General features: G+C 36.8%; 1 protein-coding gene across 1 annotated transcript in view; it reads right to left on the minus strand.

Moving 5' to 3' along the window:
- Positions 1-13,261: 13,261 nt before the first annotated feature.
- The window catches only part of LOC121865499 (ionotropic receptor 93a-like), a 23,119-nt gene continuing 14,354 nt past the window's right edge, over positions 13,262-22,026 (minus strand). Inside the window, exons 11-16 of the mRNA XM_042365049.1 lie at positions 16,014-16,154; positions 15,829-15,892; positions 14,300-14,461; positions 14,011-14,132; positions 13,544-13,672; positions 13,262-13,267 (exon numbers count right to left, since the gene is read on the minus strand). Coding sequence (XP_042220983.1) covers positions 13,262-13,267; positions 13,544-13,672; positions 14,011-14,132; positions 14,300-14,461; positions 15,829-15,892; positions 16,014-16,154 — 624 coding nt within the window. The remainder of the gene's footprint in view (positions 13,268-13,543; positions 13,673-14,010; positions 14,133-14,299; positions 14,462-15,828; positions 15,893-16,013; positions 16,155-22,026) is intronic.

The raw sequence follows: 22,026 nt of genomic DNA on the forward strand, positions 1-22,026 counted from the left end.
GGTGAAAGGAATCAATAAAGGGGACATTGATAAAGTTCTTATAATATCCGAGCAGGATAGGACTCGTAGCAACGGATTTAAGTTGAATAAGTTTAGATTTAGAAGGGAGTTAGGAAGGAACTGGTTCACAAATAGGGTGGTGGACGAGTGAAACAAGCTTAGCAACATTGTAGTAAGTGCTGGAAAGTTTTAAAAGGAGGCTAGATAGATTCATGGATGATAGAGAGAGGTAGTAACTCTCGACAGGAGCTGCCATGCACAGGCCAACCGGCCTATTGCAGACTCCTTATTTTATTATGTTTTTATGTAACCTGGAGGAAGGAGCACACCTGCATTGCCCCAAGATACTGTCCTGGCCACGTGGATACACATCTGCCTAACCGCATCCAGCCCATACGAGCACGAACTGATTGCTATAAGAACAGCCCAGTCTTAACCATTGTAAAAATTATCAACACCTAATTATATATTTATATGTCATATTTGTATCACCTATGTTACCTGTATATCATTTGTAAATCAAGAGACGCATTCCCCAATTATGTAATTGTATATTTTCAGCCTTCCGGCTGCCATGCTCTTTCAATAAACCGTTAATTATTATTTTTATTCTTATTATTATTATTTACACACACACACACACACAGTCCACTAGCTAGAGCAGTGCTGCTTTAGGTCTTGATAGTTTAGATGACCTTCTTGCCCACCACTTCTCTTCTCCACGAGTGTCGGAACTCCCACCATCTTGGGGTAACTTGCAGTATTACAGGTATACTGTATCATCAACCAACTTACAAGTGTAGTTCTCATCAATGTAGAGCAAGTTACAAGCACAGTTCTCATCAACCTAGACTCATCCTTGCTACCAGACAGTTACTGTAAATCGATCATCGGTTAATATATCCTTATAAGAGTTGATGTCTTTTTGTGTTCAGGCCGTTGAAAGGATATCTAAGGAACTTATCTTTGACCCTTACTCAACAATGATTTAACACCTTTAAGGACGATGATTTAACCATTTAAGTACGATTATTTCACCCATTTTTTGGACAATGAATTTATCGTCCCCTCCTCAAACGGTTAATTCAGTGTCATCAAATGGTTAAATCATCGTCCTCAAAGGTGTTAAACCATCGTCCTCAGAGGTGTTAAATTGTCCTCAAAGGTGTTAAATCATCGTCCTTAAAGGTGTTAAATTGTCGTCCTCTAAAGGTTAAATAGAAGAATTGATACACATCAGTTTAATGATTATACACAGTCTTCAAGAGAAAGAAGTTAAGCAACAAAGATCACTTTGGTGTTGTCCGTGACGACCTGTTTTGTGGTCCGTGGCGAGTAGTTTCAAGCTGTCAGTGGTGAATAGTCTATGCAGTCTGTATCTTGATAGCGTCCAGTCTAGGCTGTTCGTGGATAAATCGTCTCGAGTGGAATATACATAATTATATGATTTCCCCCTGTCATGTCCTTTATCAAATAGAAACTCCCCGGCCCACACAGACTCCGGAACTTAACAGTATATAATATTGAAGGTGAAACACCGCGTCCCTCTCCCTCACTAGATGCACGTTAGATGTGAGACTCCTACTTATCAACGTGAGATGAAATAACCAAGCTTAGAGAGAATTTCCAAACCAACTAGACTTAAGGATGATATTACGAGTACAGACGCTGTGGTTGGGCAGACGAGCCATACTGAGCCCTGTCACCTGATCGGCCGTTCCCAGCCGACAATACCGCTTCTGGGTCCAGGAAGCGTGAACCACCAGTGATAGACGTTTCCACTTCACCTTGTCGTGTTACAGCCACTACCGGTATATTAAACTAGATGTCTACCTGGGTGACAGTCACAGGGCGCCGACACAGTTATTACAGTGCCAACTCCGTATTACAGGTACTCCAGGTCACAGTCATGATACACTCCTCCTGCCAGTGTGCGTGTGTGAACAGTGGATGTTATTGCCGGGTGGAGGAAGATCAAAATAGTTTATGCCGACTTTGCCTACTTCCATTATGTCAACTCTGTAAATGTCACATATTTCCAGACTGTCAATCAGTGATGACTTAACCTAACCTGTAGTTTGGAGGTAAGTGATGAGGCTCTGGTGAACATCTTCCTGGGTAACTCACCTTCTGTTTACGGCTGTTGATGTTTACAGTTCTCATGTAAAATGTTTAAACACTGTTATACTAAAGTGTCTTAGATGTTCTGACGTAAATATATGACATAGCGAGCCATCACGCGTTAGAGGGAAGTCTTTGGAATGAAGAGGCGTTATAACACACAATACGATCACTGTGTCCAGATTCAGTGTACTGTACATATGTTGTTTTGTAAATATTACCCGCATATCACAACATTTCATGTCTCATTATTCAACTCTTCGTTTTATTTAGTTTGTCATAACTCCCTCTGCCGTAATGACGCAAATTTAAACACACACACACATACACTTGTCGTCCTCAGTGTTTTTAAATATTTTACAAAATCCTCCACCATCCTAGAGTAATGCCGTACAGCTTTGCGGACTAGCCCGGGAAAGTCAACCACGACGCCACTCTACTAGAAAATCCGAGCGGCTGTTGGGGCTACACACACTATGGAAAGGTTTTTTTTTTTTTACCTGCTATTGGTGAGAAGGTGAGAAATGCGCGTTACTTGTCACTTTACTTAACTTTCTGAAACAACCCACGAATATACTGTATTTTAACACTTTAACATGTCTCACACACACACACAGCGTCTCCTTGTGGCCTGATGGCTTAATAACCTTCAGTATACTATATCCACACCGCCCTTAAGGGCCCGTCAAGACTATGGAACTTGCTCTTCCTTTCACCGCCAACGTGATAAACGTCACAACATCAGGTCAACTAGCATATAACTTGAGAACAATTTAACTAATTATCCTCAATTAGATCGTTGTTCACGAATATAACAGTGAACACACAGCTCGCCGTTACCCACATCTATCCATTGACCCATCCACTTCACAGGAGATCTATTTGTTCTCTAACTTATGGTTATTCGTGTCAAAGTCACCCAAAATTTGTTTCCATGACGATGAATTATGATCTTGTATATTTTTCTTCGGTATTTTACGGACCCCAAAATCCTATACAGGAAGATGTCGCACACAGTTCCCTGAATCCAGCCAGAGTTACATAACATATATGGGGTGATGTGACGTCCCTACCCGAGTGGCAGCCATCGTGGCCAACCAGTAAATAAAGCACCACCAGCGTCTCTCATGACACACAAATAACAGTAAAAGTGAACAAGGGCAGAAATATAAACTAAATTGTTTTATGACATTGCATAATAATAACGATAATAACATATAGCTATCAGTTGATGGAGAAATACTTAGTAATACCCTCTGTGTTATGGTATTAAGTCGACGGTACTCCTGTGTTATTCTTTACAAGTTTACAGGATAGACACAACACCTCTTACATGAGACTCTCGCCCTCACCATACACACAGGACCTTAACAACAGTCATTCAGTACACTGTGTGGTGGTTACTAGCTAGACAACGTTACCTCCGCCACCAGCGTCCCGTCACTTGGTAATTAGCTAGAGTGTAGGTGGCGACCTCCCCCGAAGCTAAACACAGCGATGTTTCCTCACAATTAATTGTTTAGATTTACTCCCGCCTAACTACACGTCTTAAAACACTGTGGTGATGTAGTTTCTGAGTTTATGCTAAATAACAATGTGGTTGTGGTTACGTTGGCCGAAAGTAACACTGAGTTGGTGTAGTTCTAAAGTAACATTGAGTTGGTGTAGTTCTAAAGTAACACTGAGTTGGTGTAGTTCTAAAGTAACATTGAGTTGGTATAGTTCTAAAGTAACACTGAGTTGGTGTAGTTCTAAAGTAACATTGAGTTGGTGTAGTTCTTATGTAACACTGAGTTGGTGTAGTTCTAAAGTAACACTGAGTTGGTGTAGTTCTAAAGTAACACTGAGTTGGTGTAGTTCTAAAGTAACATTGAGTTGGTGTAGTTCTAAAGTAACACTGAGTTGGTGTAGTTCTTAGGTAACATTGAGTTGGTGTAGTTCTTATGTAACACTGAGTTGGTGTAGTTCTTATGTAACACTGAGTTGGTGTAGTTCTTATGTAACACTGAGTTGGTGTAGTTCTTAGGTAACACTTGTACATGTTCTAGGTACTCAGTTCTAACTACAGGTGCGAACACAAACACCTGTAGAGTTTTGTAGGTTCTATTTGCTGGATGTACAGAGGTGCGAGCAAAGACGGCGGTTCCCTACACTCTCTATGGGTCACCTGACTTCTCAGGCGACATGTGGCAAGTGATACATTAGCAGCTTCCAGATGTCGCCAGGCACATTATCTAAGCGTGTGGGACATGATAAAGGGCATTGCCACACGCTCAATAAGTAGTATATGTAAATGGAATACATATATAATATACATACAACATACATCATATACATACAATATACATACAACACTGAGTTGGTGTAGTTCTTAAGTAACACTGAGTTGGTGTAGTTCTTAAGTAACACTGCAGTGGCGTATATCATATGATAAATAACACAGTGGTGGTATAGGTCTGAACCTAACCGAACCTAAAAGAAACATGTGGGAATGGTATTAAAATTTGAATCCAATTCCGGAAATTAGCTTTGAACATTTTTTTCTTCACAAAGTTGGATGTGTGATGCCAAAATGTTGGGGACTGTGTTGTTCCTGGTCTGTCTGTGTGTCTGTCATAACACCAAGAGAAAATTCAATGCGGATGATTTTTAACTCTCTCTCTCTCTCTCTCTCTCTCTCTCTCTCTCTCTCACAGTTGTGGCGCCCTCTTAAACATTTCCTTCTAATCACTCAACGTTAAAAATAAAATGTCCACGGTAGAAGTCGCTCTGTCTCTACGGCTTGTCCCCAAACATTCACTATTTTGAGCCGTATATTTTCAAATGGGTCCATGTCAGAACAGTTACTTGACCACTTCAAAAGCTCCACATTCATTTGGCTTTCAGTCCAACGTATAACGACTTTCCGTGTGACAAGATCGTCTGTCTAGAATGAGAGTGACCCGTCCTGGGAGAGGAACAGACAGACAGACAGTATATACACAAGGGGATAAGCATGAACTCGGTTAGAATCTCCAAATACTGATCAGCGATAAATCTTCGCTGTGTTTGTCAGTTCGTCAACATCATGAGAAAATACCTCACACACACACACACACATTAACAGCACATTGGCCGCTCTCAGATTATTCCTAGTTGTAGTCTATCTGTCTTCGGCATAAGTTTTTTCTCAAGATGCTTAAGGCTTTTCTTAGCTTGTCAAATTTTTCACATTTGAAATTAAGGTTACCTGGGTTGTAGTACTCGCAAATCATTGTCATGACTTACTGTGCTATTATTTGAAAGTTTAAATCAACTGATATTTTTTCAAGTGTTGATCTGTGTGTGTGTCTGTTAATGAATCAGTCAATCAATCAATCTATCTATCTCTACCCTAGGCCTGTGTTCCCTCTCCACGCCTAGTGTACCGATTGGTTAATTCCAAGTTAACCAGGTTGGTACACAAATATTATATTGGGCTTTAGTAACGAAACCCAATTAAAGTTTCTTGTTTTATTAAAAAGTATTATGTATATAATTCCTGAGTGTAGATCAACCGTAAGTTCCACTATTTATGAGTGTGGTGAGAAAGGGACGGCGTCTATGTAAATAGACGTGAATCAACGTCCGTTCGATATTAGTTTGTGAGTGAGACTGACTAAGGGCATCCCCATGGTGCGCGTTTAGTTAAATGCTGACCTATGGTCAAATGGGCTTCACCCTCTTGGGGAAGGTACCGTTCACATGATCAGTTCCTGTCCTCCTCATAGCTAGTGGAAACTTACAGGTGGTGAATTTGAATATAAATCAAATGTAAAGAACCCATTTATATAATTCTTTCTGTTGATGAGACAGGGGCCATTACATCAGGCCTGTGTTCCCTCTCCACGCCTAGGCCTGTGTTCCCTCTCCACACCTAGGCCTGTGTTCCCTGTCCACACCTAGGTAATGGGGAAGGTGAGGTACTGAGGGTAATGGGGAAGGTGACGTGCTGAGATAATGGGAAAGGTGAGGTACTGAAGTAATGGGAAAAGTGAGGTACTGAGGTAATAGAATACATGAGTTTATTATAAGCTTTACGTTGTGTGTCATATAGTAATTAAAATCTTGTAAGACTCGTGACAACACAGAGAAGAACATCCTATTCCAACGCTATGTTGTCTGGGAACCTTTGTTAAAACATCTAAGATATCGTGAATTTTAGTTAAGAAGTTGAGTATGATGATGTAGGTTTTTTTTCTCCTCTGAAATTGTAAACTGTCCTGCACCCATCTTAATAATAGTATCATGACGCCTTTAGCTAACTTTAACGAACCTTGAAGCGTCTGGATTCTTAAGTATTCACTAGATTAAATTTTTACCCCACCCCTTCCTGTGACTATTGACGTGAGGAGGAATCTAACCTGGAATTTAACTCGGATAATTCAGCCAGCAACACAAATTTTGGGTTAAATGACTTACGTATTGCTCCGAGACTCTACCCTAACTAGAATCGTTCTTTGGGGGAGGGGTTGATAGGAAAGGAAGGGTTGAGGGGGAAGGGGCAGAGTTGAAGGGGAAGGGGAAAGTTGAGGGGAGGGAGAGGAGGGAAGGATAAAGGAGAGAGGAAGGACGGGTTAAGGGGAGAGCGGAAGAAAGTTGAGAAGATAGGTGGGGGAGGAGGGTTGAGAGAGAGAGGGAGAAGGGGGAGTTGAGAGAGGGGAAAAGGGGGGGGGGATTATTACCACACGAAGCTCTAAGAATACGAACCCAGATTAATAATTTCATCTCGTCTGATACCATTTTACTTAACATAAAGGAAAGCCAAATTGAATTTCTCCTCGTCGCCAAACAAGAAATTCGAAGTTGCAAGATTTATAATGTCTGGCATAGCGAATGTGTTGTAGAAATCGTTTTTGTGTCAGTAATAAAATATGTGTCTGAACATAACCCTTAACCTTTGGAGCCAAAAGGTAAATTGATACTAATCTAAATTTATTGTCAACTCAAATATAAAATTTAATAAAAATCGGCTGAACTATAGCCGAGGTATTTTCTTTATACACACGCACACACACACACACACACACATACACGCGCGCTTGACCTGGGAACTCGACACAACGTACACATACTACAACAATATGCTTCCTTAGACACAGTGTTTATCCATGCACTCGCTTACAGTATATCAATATCATTGCTATGTCCCAATCGAGTCATCTGTCGTCACATCTGAACTTGACATTTGATTTAGTTGTTAAAATTAATCATCTAAGTACTTTATCAAAATCGCTCCACTTATTTGTGTTGTCAGTTGTAGGCGATATACACCCTGAAACGTTTACCTGTGTGAGACTAAAGATGAACAGTAACCAAAATTAATTCATCTTATCAACTTGTTACGCAACTCGCCAGAGGCAAGGAGGGTCGGCCATGCTAGGTGTGTGTGTGTGTGTGTGTGTGTGTGTGTGTGTGTGTGAGCAATAATTTCCATACATGAGCATAGTTACACGAGTACAAACATTTCTTAACATTAATATATAACAGCAAAGCAAAATAATCCCCATAATTATCGTCTAATGTGGTTTACGTCTACATAACTCACCCACACTGACACCTCATTGGCATAATGGCATATGTAATAGAGAAACGAAATTTTTCCCTTCTGTCAGCAGCATATAAATGGGAAAATTATTTAAAAGGTACCAACATTAGTTTTTTTTTCTTATGTCGGTGTGAAAACATGTCGTAATAAAAAGATTCACCAATTTTGTGTTTGGAGTCTTTAAGTATTTGCGTGTTAGCTGTGGTGGTCGCTGTGGTTTTGTGCTGTGGAGTTTTGCTAATGTGTTCAGTATATTCTTGTTATCTGTGGTGCTCTGTTGAATAGGTGCAAAAATGGTGGCAATATACTACACAGTATGGTGAAGGACACAGAATGTGTTGTTTGTTGATCTCTCCCTACACCACTTATCACCTTATCTACAACAACACACAGACAGGTCTTACTGCCCGATCATAATGTACTCCCGTTGAAGATCAGAGCTCACGTGACACACAAGCTTCGGGTTTATTATCTCGTTCAAGCTTCGGGTTCATTATCTCGTTCAAGCTTCGGTTTCATTATCTCGTTCAAGCTTCGGTATCATTATCTGATTCAAGCTTTGGGTTCATTATCTCATTCAAACTTCGGGGTCATTATCTCGTTCAAGTTTCGGGTTCATTATCTCATTCAAGCTTCGGGTTCATTACCTCGTTCAAGCTTCGGGTTCATCATTCAGTGTCTGTGAGTTAACCTTTATCTAGTCGTTTACCAACACATGTGATATATTTTATGGAAATTATCCTAACTAATTGACAGTCAGGCCAGTCTGATTTTCATTAATTAACTCCACATTAATTGGGGTCCTGAAACTTGTCGTTGGTAGAGTGTAATATTGTTGTGAAATTTATGACTGTGAATGTACTGAATGTGTAGAAATGATATACTGTGTATGTGTGTGTGTGTGTGTGTGTGTGTGTGTGTAATAATAATAATAATAATAATAATAATAATATTAATAATAATAATAATAATAATAATAACAATAATAATAATAATAATAATGAACGGTTTATTAATAGAGTTGCAGCCGGTGGCTGAAAACAGTGCGTTAATGTTCGAAATAAGGCAAACAGAGTATTGGGTTTTATATCTAGAAGTGTAAGTAACAAGAGTGCAGAGGTCTTATTGCAACTATATCTTGCGCTAGTCAGGCCGCACCTCGATTATGCGGTTCAGTTCTGGTGCCCCTATTATAGAATGGATATCAATTCACTAGAGTCGGTGCAGCGAAGAATGACAAAAATGATTCCGGGACTTAGAAACCTTCCATATCAGGATAGGTTAAAGAAACTTAACTTGCATTCCATAGAAAGACGAAGAGTGCGGGGAGATATGATAGAAGTATTTAAGTGGGTGAAAGGAATCAATAAAGGGGATATAGATAAAGTTCTTATAATATCCGAGCAGGATAGGACTCGGAGCAACGGATTCAAGTTGGATAAGTTTAGGTTTTGGAGGGAGATAGGAAGAAACTGGTTCACAAATAGGGTGGTGGACGAGTGGAACAAGCTTAGCAACTTTGTAGTAAGTGCGGGAACTCTGGAAAGTTTCAAAAGGAGGCTAGATAGATTCATGGACGATAGAGAGTGGTAGTAACTCTCGACAGGAGCTGCCATGCACAGGCCAACCGGCCTATTGCAGACTCCTTATTTTCTTATGTTCTTATGAAAATTTACAGACTTAAATTTGATTTAGACATAATGATATAATATGCATTGAATATATTTAAAGGGCTGTGTGTGTGTGTGTGTGTGTGTGTGTGTGTGTGTGTGTGTGTGTGTGTGTGTGTGTGTGCCGTTCAACCCCGTATATTTGTAAAGCGTTTGTTTTTCAATGTATAAAGCAACTATCTAATTGATATGTTTGTTACATGGTCACGTTACCTGATTTAAGACAGGCGCTGTTGTGAGTAGAAATAAAAATGGCATTTTTTATAAACAATAGTTTTGCATATTGTTATTTTCTTTATATACAAATACAGGAAGGAACATTTATCCTCTAAAGTTGAGTGTTGCTGCTTTGAGGTGCGTATAATACTGTACATTCCAGTATTTGTAACTTGTATAACCAAATCAAATAAAGAGAAGATATCTACCATGAACAAAAAACATTTCCCTGGCCAGCAACATCCTAATCGAGTCTTGAGCACCTGAGGGTGTTGGTCCTTTCCTCCCGGTGTACAGGAACTGTCGCTGTTTATCTCCATGTGTGTGTGTTCCTTGTGTCCTCACTCTTGTACCCACGGTTAAATAATCATCCTTGAAGGGTTAAGCCATCGTACTCAAAGGATTAAATCATTGTCCTTAAAGGGGTAGGTCATCGTCTTCAAAGGTAACCATTATCGTCAAGGTTAAGTTAGGTTCGTGTCATTTATTTTTCATGTGACTTTTTCCCTACATTTGCAAGTCAGTATTGCAGGAGTACGACTTTACCTGGGCTGTTGATCACTCAACCAAGGAATCACTTCCTTAGACTCTTTTGATCAAGAGTATCACCGTGTTATTGTACCATTATGCATACTACAGTACAAACGGAGCATCACTCACCCTCTATACATATCGCCAAACTCTTCCCTCCACCAGACTCTTGAGCCTAATGATGTGCGGAAAGTTGGCATCTTGAAGGCTGGTCAGGCCTCTCCGACCTTAATAACACATTCCTTCGGGAGTTTCTCAATTCCTAAAAGATTCCTGAAGGCGTTCAAGAAAAAGTTTTTTTCTTTTTAATCTTTGTAAGTAAATGTGTGACTTTCCTCTTCACTTACTTCCAGTAACTTATGCACAACTCCTTTTATTTTATTTTCCAATACTTTTTGCAAATTCAAACTTTAACTTATAGCAAATATTTGTAATGTAATATTCATAAACAAACACTGAACACCGTAGTATAAGAAATATCTAGATCTTCTGGAATATTAACTCTTCGGTGAGTATATGTGGCAGTGGCTGCACTTGGCGCGTGTCCAGTGACGTCGCTTACTGACTCCCTGTACACCTCCACTCTCAGACATCGCCACGCAAACACTGAATCCCTTTTCTCTCGTCTCCAGTGACCATTCTTGTCCCGCCAACCCATGTAGTTGCCAGAAGTTGCTAACTCTTTCTAGGTCATAATTTACGGAGTAACTATAAGACCATTTCAGATATCTATAACGCAATACATTCCCGTATTAACAAGAATAAATAAACAATCGTTGACATTCATAGTAACGTCGTAATGTTAGCATATCGAAAATGATGATGATGATGAATGTCGGTGTTTCCCCTCTTATACGAAACTGTCAGCCAATCACATCGTGACTAAAGGAAGGCGAGCTGCTCTCACTGGTGGGTTAGGCTGCTGGCTCACCTGTCTGCTAGGTTTAAAGCTGAACTTTATCTTGAAGCGCGTAATTCAATGCAAAAATATTACCGGTACATTACCTTACTTCTACTGCGGTTAAAGAAGATAATAATGATATAAGCAAGAAGAAATTTTTTGAGTTACTACTGAGTGTTGTTGGTGGGTTGTACTGTGTTGGTAGGTTGTACTGAATGTTGTTGGTGGGTCGTACTGTGTGTTGGTGGGTCATACTGAATGTTGTAGGTGGGTCGTACCGAGTGTTGTTGGTAGGTCGTACTGAGTGTTCTTGGTGGGTCGTACTGTGTGTTGGTGGGTCGTATTGAATGTTTTCGGTGGGTCGTACTGAGTGTTGTTGGTGGGTCGTACTAAGGTGTTGTTGGTGGGTCGTACTGAGTGTTGTTGGTGGGTCGTACTGAGTGTTGTTGGTGGGTCGTACTGAATGTTGTCGGTGGGTCGTACTGAGTGTTGTTGGTGGGTCGTACTGAGTGTTGTTGGTGGGTCGAGTGTTGTTGGTGGGTCGTACTGAGTGTTGTTGGTGGGTCGTACTGAGTGTTGTTGGTGGGTCGTACTGAATGTTGTCGGTGGGTCGTACTGAGTGTTGTTGGTGGGTCGTACTGAATGTTGTTGGTGGATCGTACTGTGTACTGGTGGATCGTACTAAGGTGTTGTTGGTGGGTCGCACTGAGTGTTGTTGGTTTGTCGTACTGGGTGTTGTTGGTGGGTCGTACTGAATGTTGTTGGTGGGTCGTACTGAGTGTTGTTGGTGGGTCGCACTGAGTGTTGTTGGTTTGTCGTACTGGGTGTTGTTGGTGGGTCGTACTGAATGTTGTTGGTGGGTCGTACTGAGTGTTGTTGGTGGGTCGTACTGTGTGTTGTTGGTGGATCGTACTGTGTGTTGGTGAGTCGTACTGTGTGTTGGTGAGTCGTACTGAGTGTTGTTAGTGGGTCGTACTGAGTATTGTTGATGGATCGTACTGAGTGTTGTTGGTAGGCATACTGTGTGTTGTTTTTTTTTTAGTGTTGTTGGTGGGTCGTACTGTGTGTGCTATAGCTGGTTAATTATAGGTTCTGTCGAAGTTAACCAGGCTGGTACATATATATTATATTGGGTTAGAGTAGCTAAACCCAATTGTCTGTTTTCTCCTTTATTGAAGAACTATCATTTATACAATTCCTAAGTGTATATCAACCGTAACTCCCACTATTTATGAGTGTGAAGAGAAAGGACGGCGGCTATGTAAATAGACCGTTTAATCACGTCCTTTTGATTTGAGATTATGAGTGGGATTTCTATGAGTAGTAACCCATCGAGGGAGAACGGAATAGGCACGTCGTCCTCCCTCGAGGGAAGAAGGAACCATCCACGATGGCTCTCAAATAACGTCTTCCTCTAGTCAAGTATATCAAACTCCTGCCTGCTTTAGGTGGCCAGGGAGCCGGCTACTTAATGCCTTAACGCAGCATAATATGACGCAGCTTCCAATGGACACACCTTATCACGTGCACTGAACATGTCACCTCATAGCTAGTGGAAAGTTACAGGGGCTGAATCAGTATATAAATCAAATGTAATTAACCCATTTATTTAATTCTTCTGTTTATGAAACAGGGGCCATTACATCGCTCCGTCACCTACCATCCGAGCTTCGCGAGGACTAACTAAACTCGCCGATAAACATCCTTTACATAAGCTTAACAATGTTACAAACATATGTGTAAACACTAAGCTGGGGACTCTGAAACCATAGGTTCATCAACTACTGGGGTCCTAGACTTAAGTGTCTTACGGGCTAGTATCTCATGTACAATGGCAAAATTGGATGATTCTGACTTAAAATACAAACATTACTGCCAATATCAACACAATAGTGGAATCGTTAACTTGGATAAGCAAATCACGGAATGACATGGCAGAAATAATCTTCGTCTACTTCGTGTTTAAGAACGCACCTTCTTAGCAATGTACAACTTTTGCTACTGTCACGCTAGATGAATGAGTGTGTGGTGCATAAGACTCTTTCTACGAAACATTCATGTTTGCGGAGAGCAATGGTACTGAGTTGTGAAGGGTTCTACACGGCATGGCTGAAAATTTACAGCCTGTGATACTTTACTGTAGACCTATCATATTTTTAGTTTGAGAAGATGTATCTATGACATCATTAAAATATGCAGTTGAAAATTATGAACATTATTATCCTCCCTGGGATCAAAAGAAAATGTCCACATTTTCTATGTCTAAGGTTTAAAAAATTGCTTAGATACAAACCAAAGAAATAACCTTGTCCATCCATTTACAGGAAATTTATAAAAACTTATAGGACAGAAAACATAAAAAGATTTAATTGTAAAGTTATTTTGCAGTAAGGTTAAATACAGTATAATACAGTAGAAAAGAAATGTATATTAATGCAGCAATATGGACTAATTTAAGTAATCTGTATCAAAAGTAGAAGAGCTGAAGACAGAAAGTAAGTGCCAGACCAGTGAGTGAACATCAGGTCGGTGCTGTACCTGAGACACAGGAAGGAGGTGCTTGCCGGAGCTAGTGGTGGAGATGAGGACTCTGGGACAGCGAGAGAGGCGGGCGTCTAGGAACATAACTGAGCCGTCAGTAAGGCCGCCCACTAGTACACTCGCTCGCTGCAGGAGAGGACTGTCATCAATATCCTTCTTGCAGTAACATTTAAAGACATTCACTATTTCTTTAGATTAGATTCAATGGATGTTATACACTGACTGTACCCACGGACTACCATTACTCCATGTTACACCTTTGTCTTCACTAAAAGACCTGATAGTTGGGACATATTGAGAGGTAAAAGAAGTTTTACTACTTTAGGTTGATTTAATTTTATTCAACAAACGGTGTACATCTCCTAAGCCTTTCTGTTTCACTACTGGTCCCTATTATTATAACATTCTCTACATGACAATTAAAAGTTATCTCGTTAAAAGTTGTTAAGAAAGGTAACACTGACCGTGGGGTGAAGGTGCACAGAGGTGAGGGCTGTGGGTGTGTGTAGGAGACGCTCGGGGGCGCCAGGGTTCTTGAGGGTATATAGACACACCAGCCCTCCCGTCTCGGTCCCTCCCTCGCCCCCTGAAACACCAGGGAACCATAGAATAAGGTGGACCAGCACCAACTCACCAGCCTTCACTTACCCTGTCTCTCTCCATCCACTACTCTCCTCCCACTTCTGTTCTATGCACATTCTTCCTTTCTCACCTCTTCCATACCACACACATTTCAAATTTCTCAGGACTCACCGTTTGTATAGGCGGCAGCAAACAGATCCGAGTGGGTGGTGCTCCAACACACGTCTGCCACAATGAAGGCTCGAGCCTTGGGGTAGTTGAATCTCCACAGTGGCAGCAGCGTACCCTCAACCCCTCGGTAATCATCACTACTGTCATCCCAGTACTGGAAGTCTGGTGAAGGTGAAGGGAGAGAGGAATCTCACAAACGGGGGTAATACTGATCCATCTGACAACAGTTAGGCTATCGACTTTAACTCATCCTGGAAGTCTTGCCTTAAGTAGAGCAAAATGTATAAGTTGCTTCATTTTATACAGTCAGATGTTTATATTAGTTATTGATCTGAGGATTCTAATGTTTGTGACGAAGCTGAATACAGGGTAAGAGTAATTAATTTTTAAAAAAAAATTTCTCCCAGAAATATATTGAGGTTATAAGAGAGTTAAAATTTTGTATACTTTCGTCTTGTGTCTGAGTCAGTTGTTTCATTAGTGAAGAGGAGAGGCAGCATTAAACTTGTTTATCCTGGTAACAATATAAACAGTGGCTTCTCTATCACCAAAAGGTTACCTTCCATAACATCGTCGAAGAGTTTAGTTTAACAAATTTATTGGCAGAGCTTGTAGTACAGTTTGCCTATTCTGAGTAATTCAGTCAGGTCTTGACACTGAGGGTGGTATCACTTCTCACTGTCACGCAGGACAGAGGTTCACACACAAAGAAATACATCATATTCATTAACAACTATAAATGTATATAGGTCAGGTTCATATGGATAATGTCACTGTTCACTGCCATGCAGGACAGAGGTTCGTACACAAAGAGTTGCATCATATTCATTGACAGTACATATACATATATGTAAACACACACACACACACACACACACATATACATACATATACGTATATACATACACATATATATGTACACGTACATATACATGCACACACGCACACATACATACATATACGTCGGTCAGATTCATGTGGGTAATGTCACTTTTCACTGCCATACAGGACAGAGGTTCGTACACAAAGAATGCATCATATTCATTGACACTATATATAGGTCAGATTTATGTGGGTAATGGCACTGTTCACTGCCACGCAGGACAGAGGTTCGTACACAAAGAAGGAAATACATCACATTCACCAGCAGCATATATAGGTCAGTGGATCACATACATTGGAGTCATATTCTAATTGAAGACTAATCAGTGTGGGCTAGCAAATTTGGGATAAACAGCAAGAATGTCCTCAAGCACACCTGATTCAATGAAGTAATTACATAGTTCAAGATACAGTAAGTCAGGTGGCCTGAAGTCTTTGACAGTGTCACATTCAATAATATAGTGTTCAAGTGTATGCTTTAAAGGTTTATCACAAAGTTTACATGCTGAGTGTTCCGGTATGGGTACATCGTTACTAACTTGCCAGATGTGTCTGTATCCTAGCCTAATTCTGGCCATTCTGGTTGATCATCCTCTCTACTGTAGTGACGGTGGGCATGAGAGCGGCCAGGTCGCACCCTCCCTTACCTTTCGTGGTCACCTGAGTCAATGGTGTGGGGTAAGGAGCCGACCTCTCTAAACCAGGCTGGTGCTGTAATACACACCATATGTGACGTTATATATTAATGGTCGCTTTTTAACACCCTACCAGTCACCCATTACACCCTCGTCATCCATTACTATCCGTCAACTGTAATACGTATAAGACTCACCTGTTTGCCATCCTTACTGTCCTTATTTTTTCCCTCCTGGTTGTTCTTGTTGGCAGGGAGCAGCGTGTGGTGGTGGTAGGCGTCAAAGATGATAGAGAACCCGACAATAGCGCTGAAAGTGGTGCTGGGTGGCGGCTCTGTCTGTATACACATCAAAAAAAAAAAAAAAAAAATTTCTCTAAAGTATAAAAAATATTTTTATATAAAAAAAATTATATAAAAAATAAAAAATAAATTTATATAAAAAAATTTTTTTATATAAAAAAACAAATTTTATATAAAAAAAATATTTTTATATAAAAAATACAAAAAATTTCTATATAAAAAAAATTTATATAATTTATATTTATATAAAAAAATATATATATATATAAAAAATTTTTATATAAAAACAAAAAATTTATATATATATATAAAAAAAAATTTTATATATAAAAAAATAAATTTTATATAAAAAAAAATTATATAAAAAAAATTTTTATAAAAAAAATTTTGATATAAAAAAATATATAAAAAAAAATTTTATATAAAAAAATTATATAAAAAAAAATATTTTTATATAAAAAACATTTATATAAATAAAAAAATTTATATATAAAAAAATTATTTAAAAAAATAAAAAAATATTTTTTTATAAAGAAAAAATTAAATTCAAAAAATTATAAAAAAATATTTTTATATAAAAAAATTATATAAAAAATATATTTTTATATATAAAAAAAAAATTTATATAAAAAAATAAAAAAAATAAAATTTTATATAAAAAAAAATTTAAATAAAAAAAATTTATATAAAAAAAATATTTTTATAGAAAAAAATAAAAAAATTTTATATAAAAAATTTATATATATGTAAAAAATATTTTTTATAAAAAAAAATTAAAATTTATATAAAAAAAAATTTATATAAAAAAATATATATATATATATATATATATATATATATATATATATATATATATATATATATATATATATATATATATATATATATATATATTTTTATATAAAAACATTTATATAAAAAAAATTTATCAAAAATTAATATTTTATATAAAATTATATAAAAAAATTTTATATAAAAAAAATTTTTTTATAAAAAAACAAAAAATTTATAAAAAAATTTTAATATAAAAAATTATATATATAAAAAAAATTTTTATATAAAAAATTATAAAAAAATTATATGAAAAAAAATTTATAAAAAAAAATTTTTATATAAAAACCTTAGTGATGGTCAGTTCAAAACTGATAATATGTTACATAAATTTATTTGTCAGTGGCCCAAGGTTAAAATGCTTTGAAAACCTTTGATCTTGATGTATGATAGTTATTTTGTGGGTCCTTTTGACCTGACCTGTCTAGTCACGTCATCACCCTTCTCTTAAGCCCTCTTCGTGTGTGTTGGTGTAGGGGATTAGTGGATGTCATCATTATGACCTGACCTCATGTTTTTAGGTCACCCTGTATATTTAAGCCTCTCTGTCAATGTAATCCAGTTGCCTCTGAAGATGTCTTGAATAAAGACGAAAGCTAAGGTACTCCGTTGTTTCCATTTTCCCGTGTGATTTATCAGATATATATATATATATATATATATATATATATATATATATATATATATATATATATATATATATATATATATATAAATTATATTAAAAAAGATATTTTATATTGTTACGAACCCCGCCACCAATTGTCATGATCTACCTACCCAGCACTACGAACCACGCCATCTATTTTCTTGGTCTACCGACCCAGCACGGGAAAGTTGGTTATCTACTTTCCCGAAAGTAGATGAATTTTCTACTTTTCGGGAAAGTAGATTATCCACTTCGGGGAAATTTTCGAATTTTTGGGAAAATATACCTAATTTTGCGAAGTAGATTATCATAGAAAACGAAATTTGTATCATAAAAACAGGAAATATCTACTTTCCGGAAAGTTGGTTATCTACTTTTCCCGAAAGTAGATAGATTTTCTACTTTGGGAACGTAGATTATCGACTTTTCGGAAGTAGATTTTCGAATTTTGGGGAAATATTACCTAATTTTGCTAAGAAGATTATCATAGAAACAGGAAATTTGTATCATAAAAATGGGAAATATCTACTTTCGGGAAAGTTAGTTATCCTTTCCCGAAAAGTAGATAGCTTCTACTTTCGGGAAAAGTAGATTATCGACTTTCGGGGAAGTAGATTTTCAAATTTTGGGGAAATATTACCTAATTTAGCGAAGTAGATTATCATAAAACCGGAAATTTGTATCATAAAATGGAAATATCTACTTTCGGGAAAGTTGGTTATCTACTTTCAAAAGAAGTTAGATTTTCTTTTTTCGGGAAAGTAGATTATCGACTTTTCGGGAAGTAGATTTTCGAATTTTTGGGGAAATATTACCTAATTTTGCGAAGTAGATTATCATAGAAAACGGAAATTTGTATCATAAAAACGGGAAATATCTACTTTCGGGAAAGTGTTATCTACTTTCGAAAGTAGAACATTTTCTACTTTTCGGAAAGTAGATTATCGACTTTTCGGGGAAGTAGATTTTTCAATTGGGGAAATATTACCTAATTTAGCGAAGTAGATTATCATAGAAACGGGAAATTTGTATCATAAAAATGGGAAATATCTACTTTCCGGAAAGTTGATTCTACTTTCCCGAAAATAGATAATTCTACTTTTCGGGAAGTAGATTATCGACTTTTCGGGGAAGTAGATTTTCGAATTTTGGGGAAATGTTACCAATTTTGCGAAGTAGATTATCATAGAAAACGGAAATTTGTATCATAAAAAAAGGGAAATATCTACTTTCCGGGAAAGTTGGTTATCTACTTTCCCGAAAAGTAGATAGATTTTCTACTTTTCGGGAAAGTAGATTATCGACTTTTCAAGTAGATTTTCGAATTTTGGGAAATATTACAAATTTTGCGAAGTAGATTATCATAGAAAACGGAAATTTGTATCATAAAAATGGGAAATATCTACTTTCCGGGAAAGTTGGTTATCTACTCAGAAAAATAGATAGATATCTACTTTTCGGGAAAGTAGATTATCGACTTTTCGGGGAAGTAGATTTTCGAATTTTTGGAAATATTACCTAATTTTGCGAAGTAGATTATCATAGAAACGGAAAATTTGTATCTCAAAAACGGAAATTTGTATCATAAAAAACGAAACATCTACTTTCCCGAAAAGTAGAAAATCTATCTTCTTTTTCGGAAAGTAGATAACCTTTCCGGAAAGTGATATTTCCATTTTTTATACAAATTTCCCGTTTTCTATGATAATTATCGCAAAATTAGGTAATATTTCCCCAAAATTCGAAAATCTACTTCCCCGAAACTGACTACTTCTCAGGAAAGTAGATTATCGACTTTCAGGGAAGTAGATTTTCATTTGAAATATTACCGAATTTGCGAAGTAGATTATCATAGAAACAGGAAATTTGTATCATAAAAATGGGAAATATCTACTTTCGAGAAAGTTGATTTTCGAAAGTAGATAGATTTTCTACTTCTCAGGAAAGTAGATTATCGACTTTTCGGGAAGTAGATTTTCTAATTTTGAAATATTACCTAATTTTCCGAAGTAGATTATCATAAACGGAAATTTGTATCATAAAAATGGAAATATCTACTTTCCGGGAAAGTTGGTTATCTACTGAATTTTTCTTCAGGAAAAGTAGATTATCGACTTTTCGGGGAAGTGAATTTTCAGCAGAAATATTACCGGATTTGCAGAAGTAGATTATCATTGAAAACAGGAAATTTGTATCATAAAAAGGAAATATCACTTTCAGGAAAGTTGGTTGTATCTACTTTCCCGAAAAGTAGATAGATTTTCTATTCAGAAAGTAGATTATCGACTTTCGGGAATAATTTTCGAAATTACGAAATATTACCTAATTTTGCGAAGTAGATTATCATACAAAACAGGAAATTTGTATCATAAAAATGGGAAATATCTACTTTCCGGGAAAGTTGTTTATCTACTTCCGAAAGATTTTCTACTTCTCAGGAAAGTATATTATCGACTTTTCGAGTAGATTTTCGAAGTACAGAAATATTACTTAATTTTGCGAAGTAGATTATCTGAAAACGAAATTTGTATCCTAAAAATGAAATATCTACTTTCAGGAATGTTGGTTCTACTTGAAAAGTAGACTTTTTACTTTGGGAAAGTAGATTATCGACTTTTCGGGAAGTAGATTTTCGAATTTTGGAAATATTACCTAATTTTGCAGAGTAGATTATCGTAAAACAGGAAATTGTATCATAAAAAATGGGAAATATCTACTTTCCGGGAAAGTTGGTTATCTACTTTCCCCAGTCAATAGACCTATAAAGTAGATTATCGACTTTCGAGAAGTAGATTTTTCGAATTTTAAGGAAATATTACCTAATTTTGCGAAGTAGATTATCATAGAAAACAGGAAATTTGTATCATCAAAAAATAGGAAATATCTACTTTCCGGGAAAGTTGGTTATCTACTTTCCCGAAAAAGTAGACATGATTTTCTACTTCTCAGGAAGTAGATTATCGACTTTTCGGGAAGTAGATTTTCGAGTACTGAAATATTACAATTTTAAGTAGATTATCATAAACGGGAAATTTGTGTCATAAATGGGAAATATCTACTTACAGGGAAAGTTGGTTATCTACTTTCGAAAAATGAACAATTTTCTACTTCTCGGAAAGTAGATTATCGACTTTTCGGAAGTAGATTTTTCAGATTTTGGGAAATATTACTTAATTTTGCGAAGTAGATTATCATAGAAAACGGAAATTTGTATCATAAAAATGGGAAATATCTACTTTCCGGAAAGTTGGTTTATCTACTTTCCCGAAAAGTAGATGACTTTTCTACTTTCGGGAAAGTAGATTATGGACTTTTCTGGGAAGTAGATTTTCGAATTTGAAATATTGCGTAATTTTGCGAAGTAGATTATCATAGAAAACGGAAATGTGTATCATAAAAATGGGAATATCTACTTTCCGGGAAAGTTGGTTATCTACTCCGAAAAGTAGATAGATTTTCTACTTTTCGGAAGTATTATCGACTTTTCGAAGTAGATTTTTCAGGAGAAATATTACCTAATTTTGCGAAGTAGATAATCATAGAAAGGAAATTTGTATCATAAAAAATGGGAAATATCTACTTTCCGGGAAAGTTGGTTATTCTTTCGAAAGTAGATAGATTTTCTACTTTTTGGAAGTAGATTATCGACTTTTCGGGAAGTAGATTTTCGAATTTTAGATATTTACCTAATTTTGCGAAGTAGATTATCATAGAAAACAGGAAATTTGTATCATAGATGAATATCTACTTTCCGGAAAGTTGGTTTCTATATAATGGTGAATTTTCTACTTCTCAGAAGTAGATTATCGACTTTTCGGGGAAGTAGATTTTCGAATTTTTGGAAATATTACCGAATTTTTGCGAAGTAGATTATCATAGAAACAGGAAATTTGTGTCATAAAAATGGAAAATATCTACTTCCGAAAGTTGGTTATCTACTTTCTCGAAAAATAGATAGAATTTTCTACTTCTCGAAGTAATTATCGACTTAAAATAGATTTTCAATTTACGGAAATATTAACTAATAGTAGATTATCATAGAAAACAATTTGTGTCATAAAATAGAATATAGATTTTACTTCTCGGAAAGTAGATTATCGACTTTTCGGGAATGATTTTTCAGTACAATCCTAATACAGTAGATTATCATAAAACGGAAATTTGTATCATAAAAATGAAATATCTACTTTCCGGAAAGTTGGTTATCTACTTTCCGAAAAGTAGATAGGTTCTTTCAGGAAAGTAGATGATGAACTTTCGGGGAAGTAGATTTTCGAATTTGGGGAAATATTACGTAATTTTGCGACGTAGATTATCATAGAAATGAAATTTGTATCTAAAAATGGGAAATATCTCTGCTCCGGGAAAGTTGGTTATCTTTTCGAAAAGTGAATAGATTTTCTACTTTTCGGGAAAAGTATCGACTTT

The sequence above is a fragment of the Homarus americanus genome, unplaced genomic scaffold, assembly GCF_018991925.1.
Source record: "Homarus americanus isolate GMGI-L3 unplaced genomic scaffold, GMGI_Hamer_2.0 scaffold51859, whole genome shotgun sequence".
Classification (NCBI taxonomy): Eukaryota; Metazoa; Arthropoda; class Malacostraca; order Decapoda; family Nephropidae; genus Homarus; species Homarus americanus.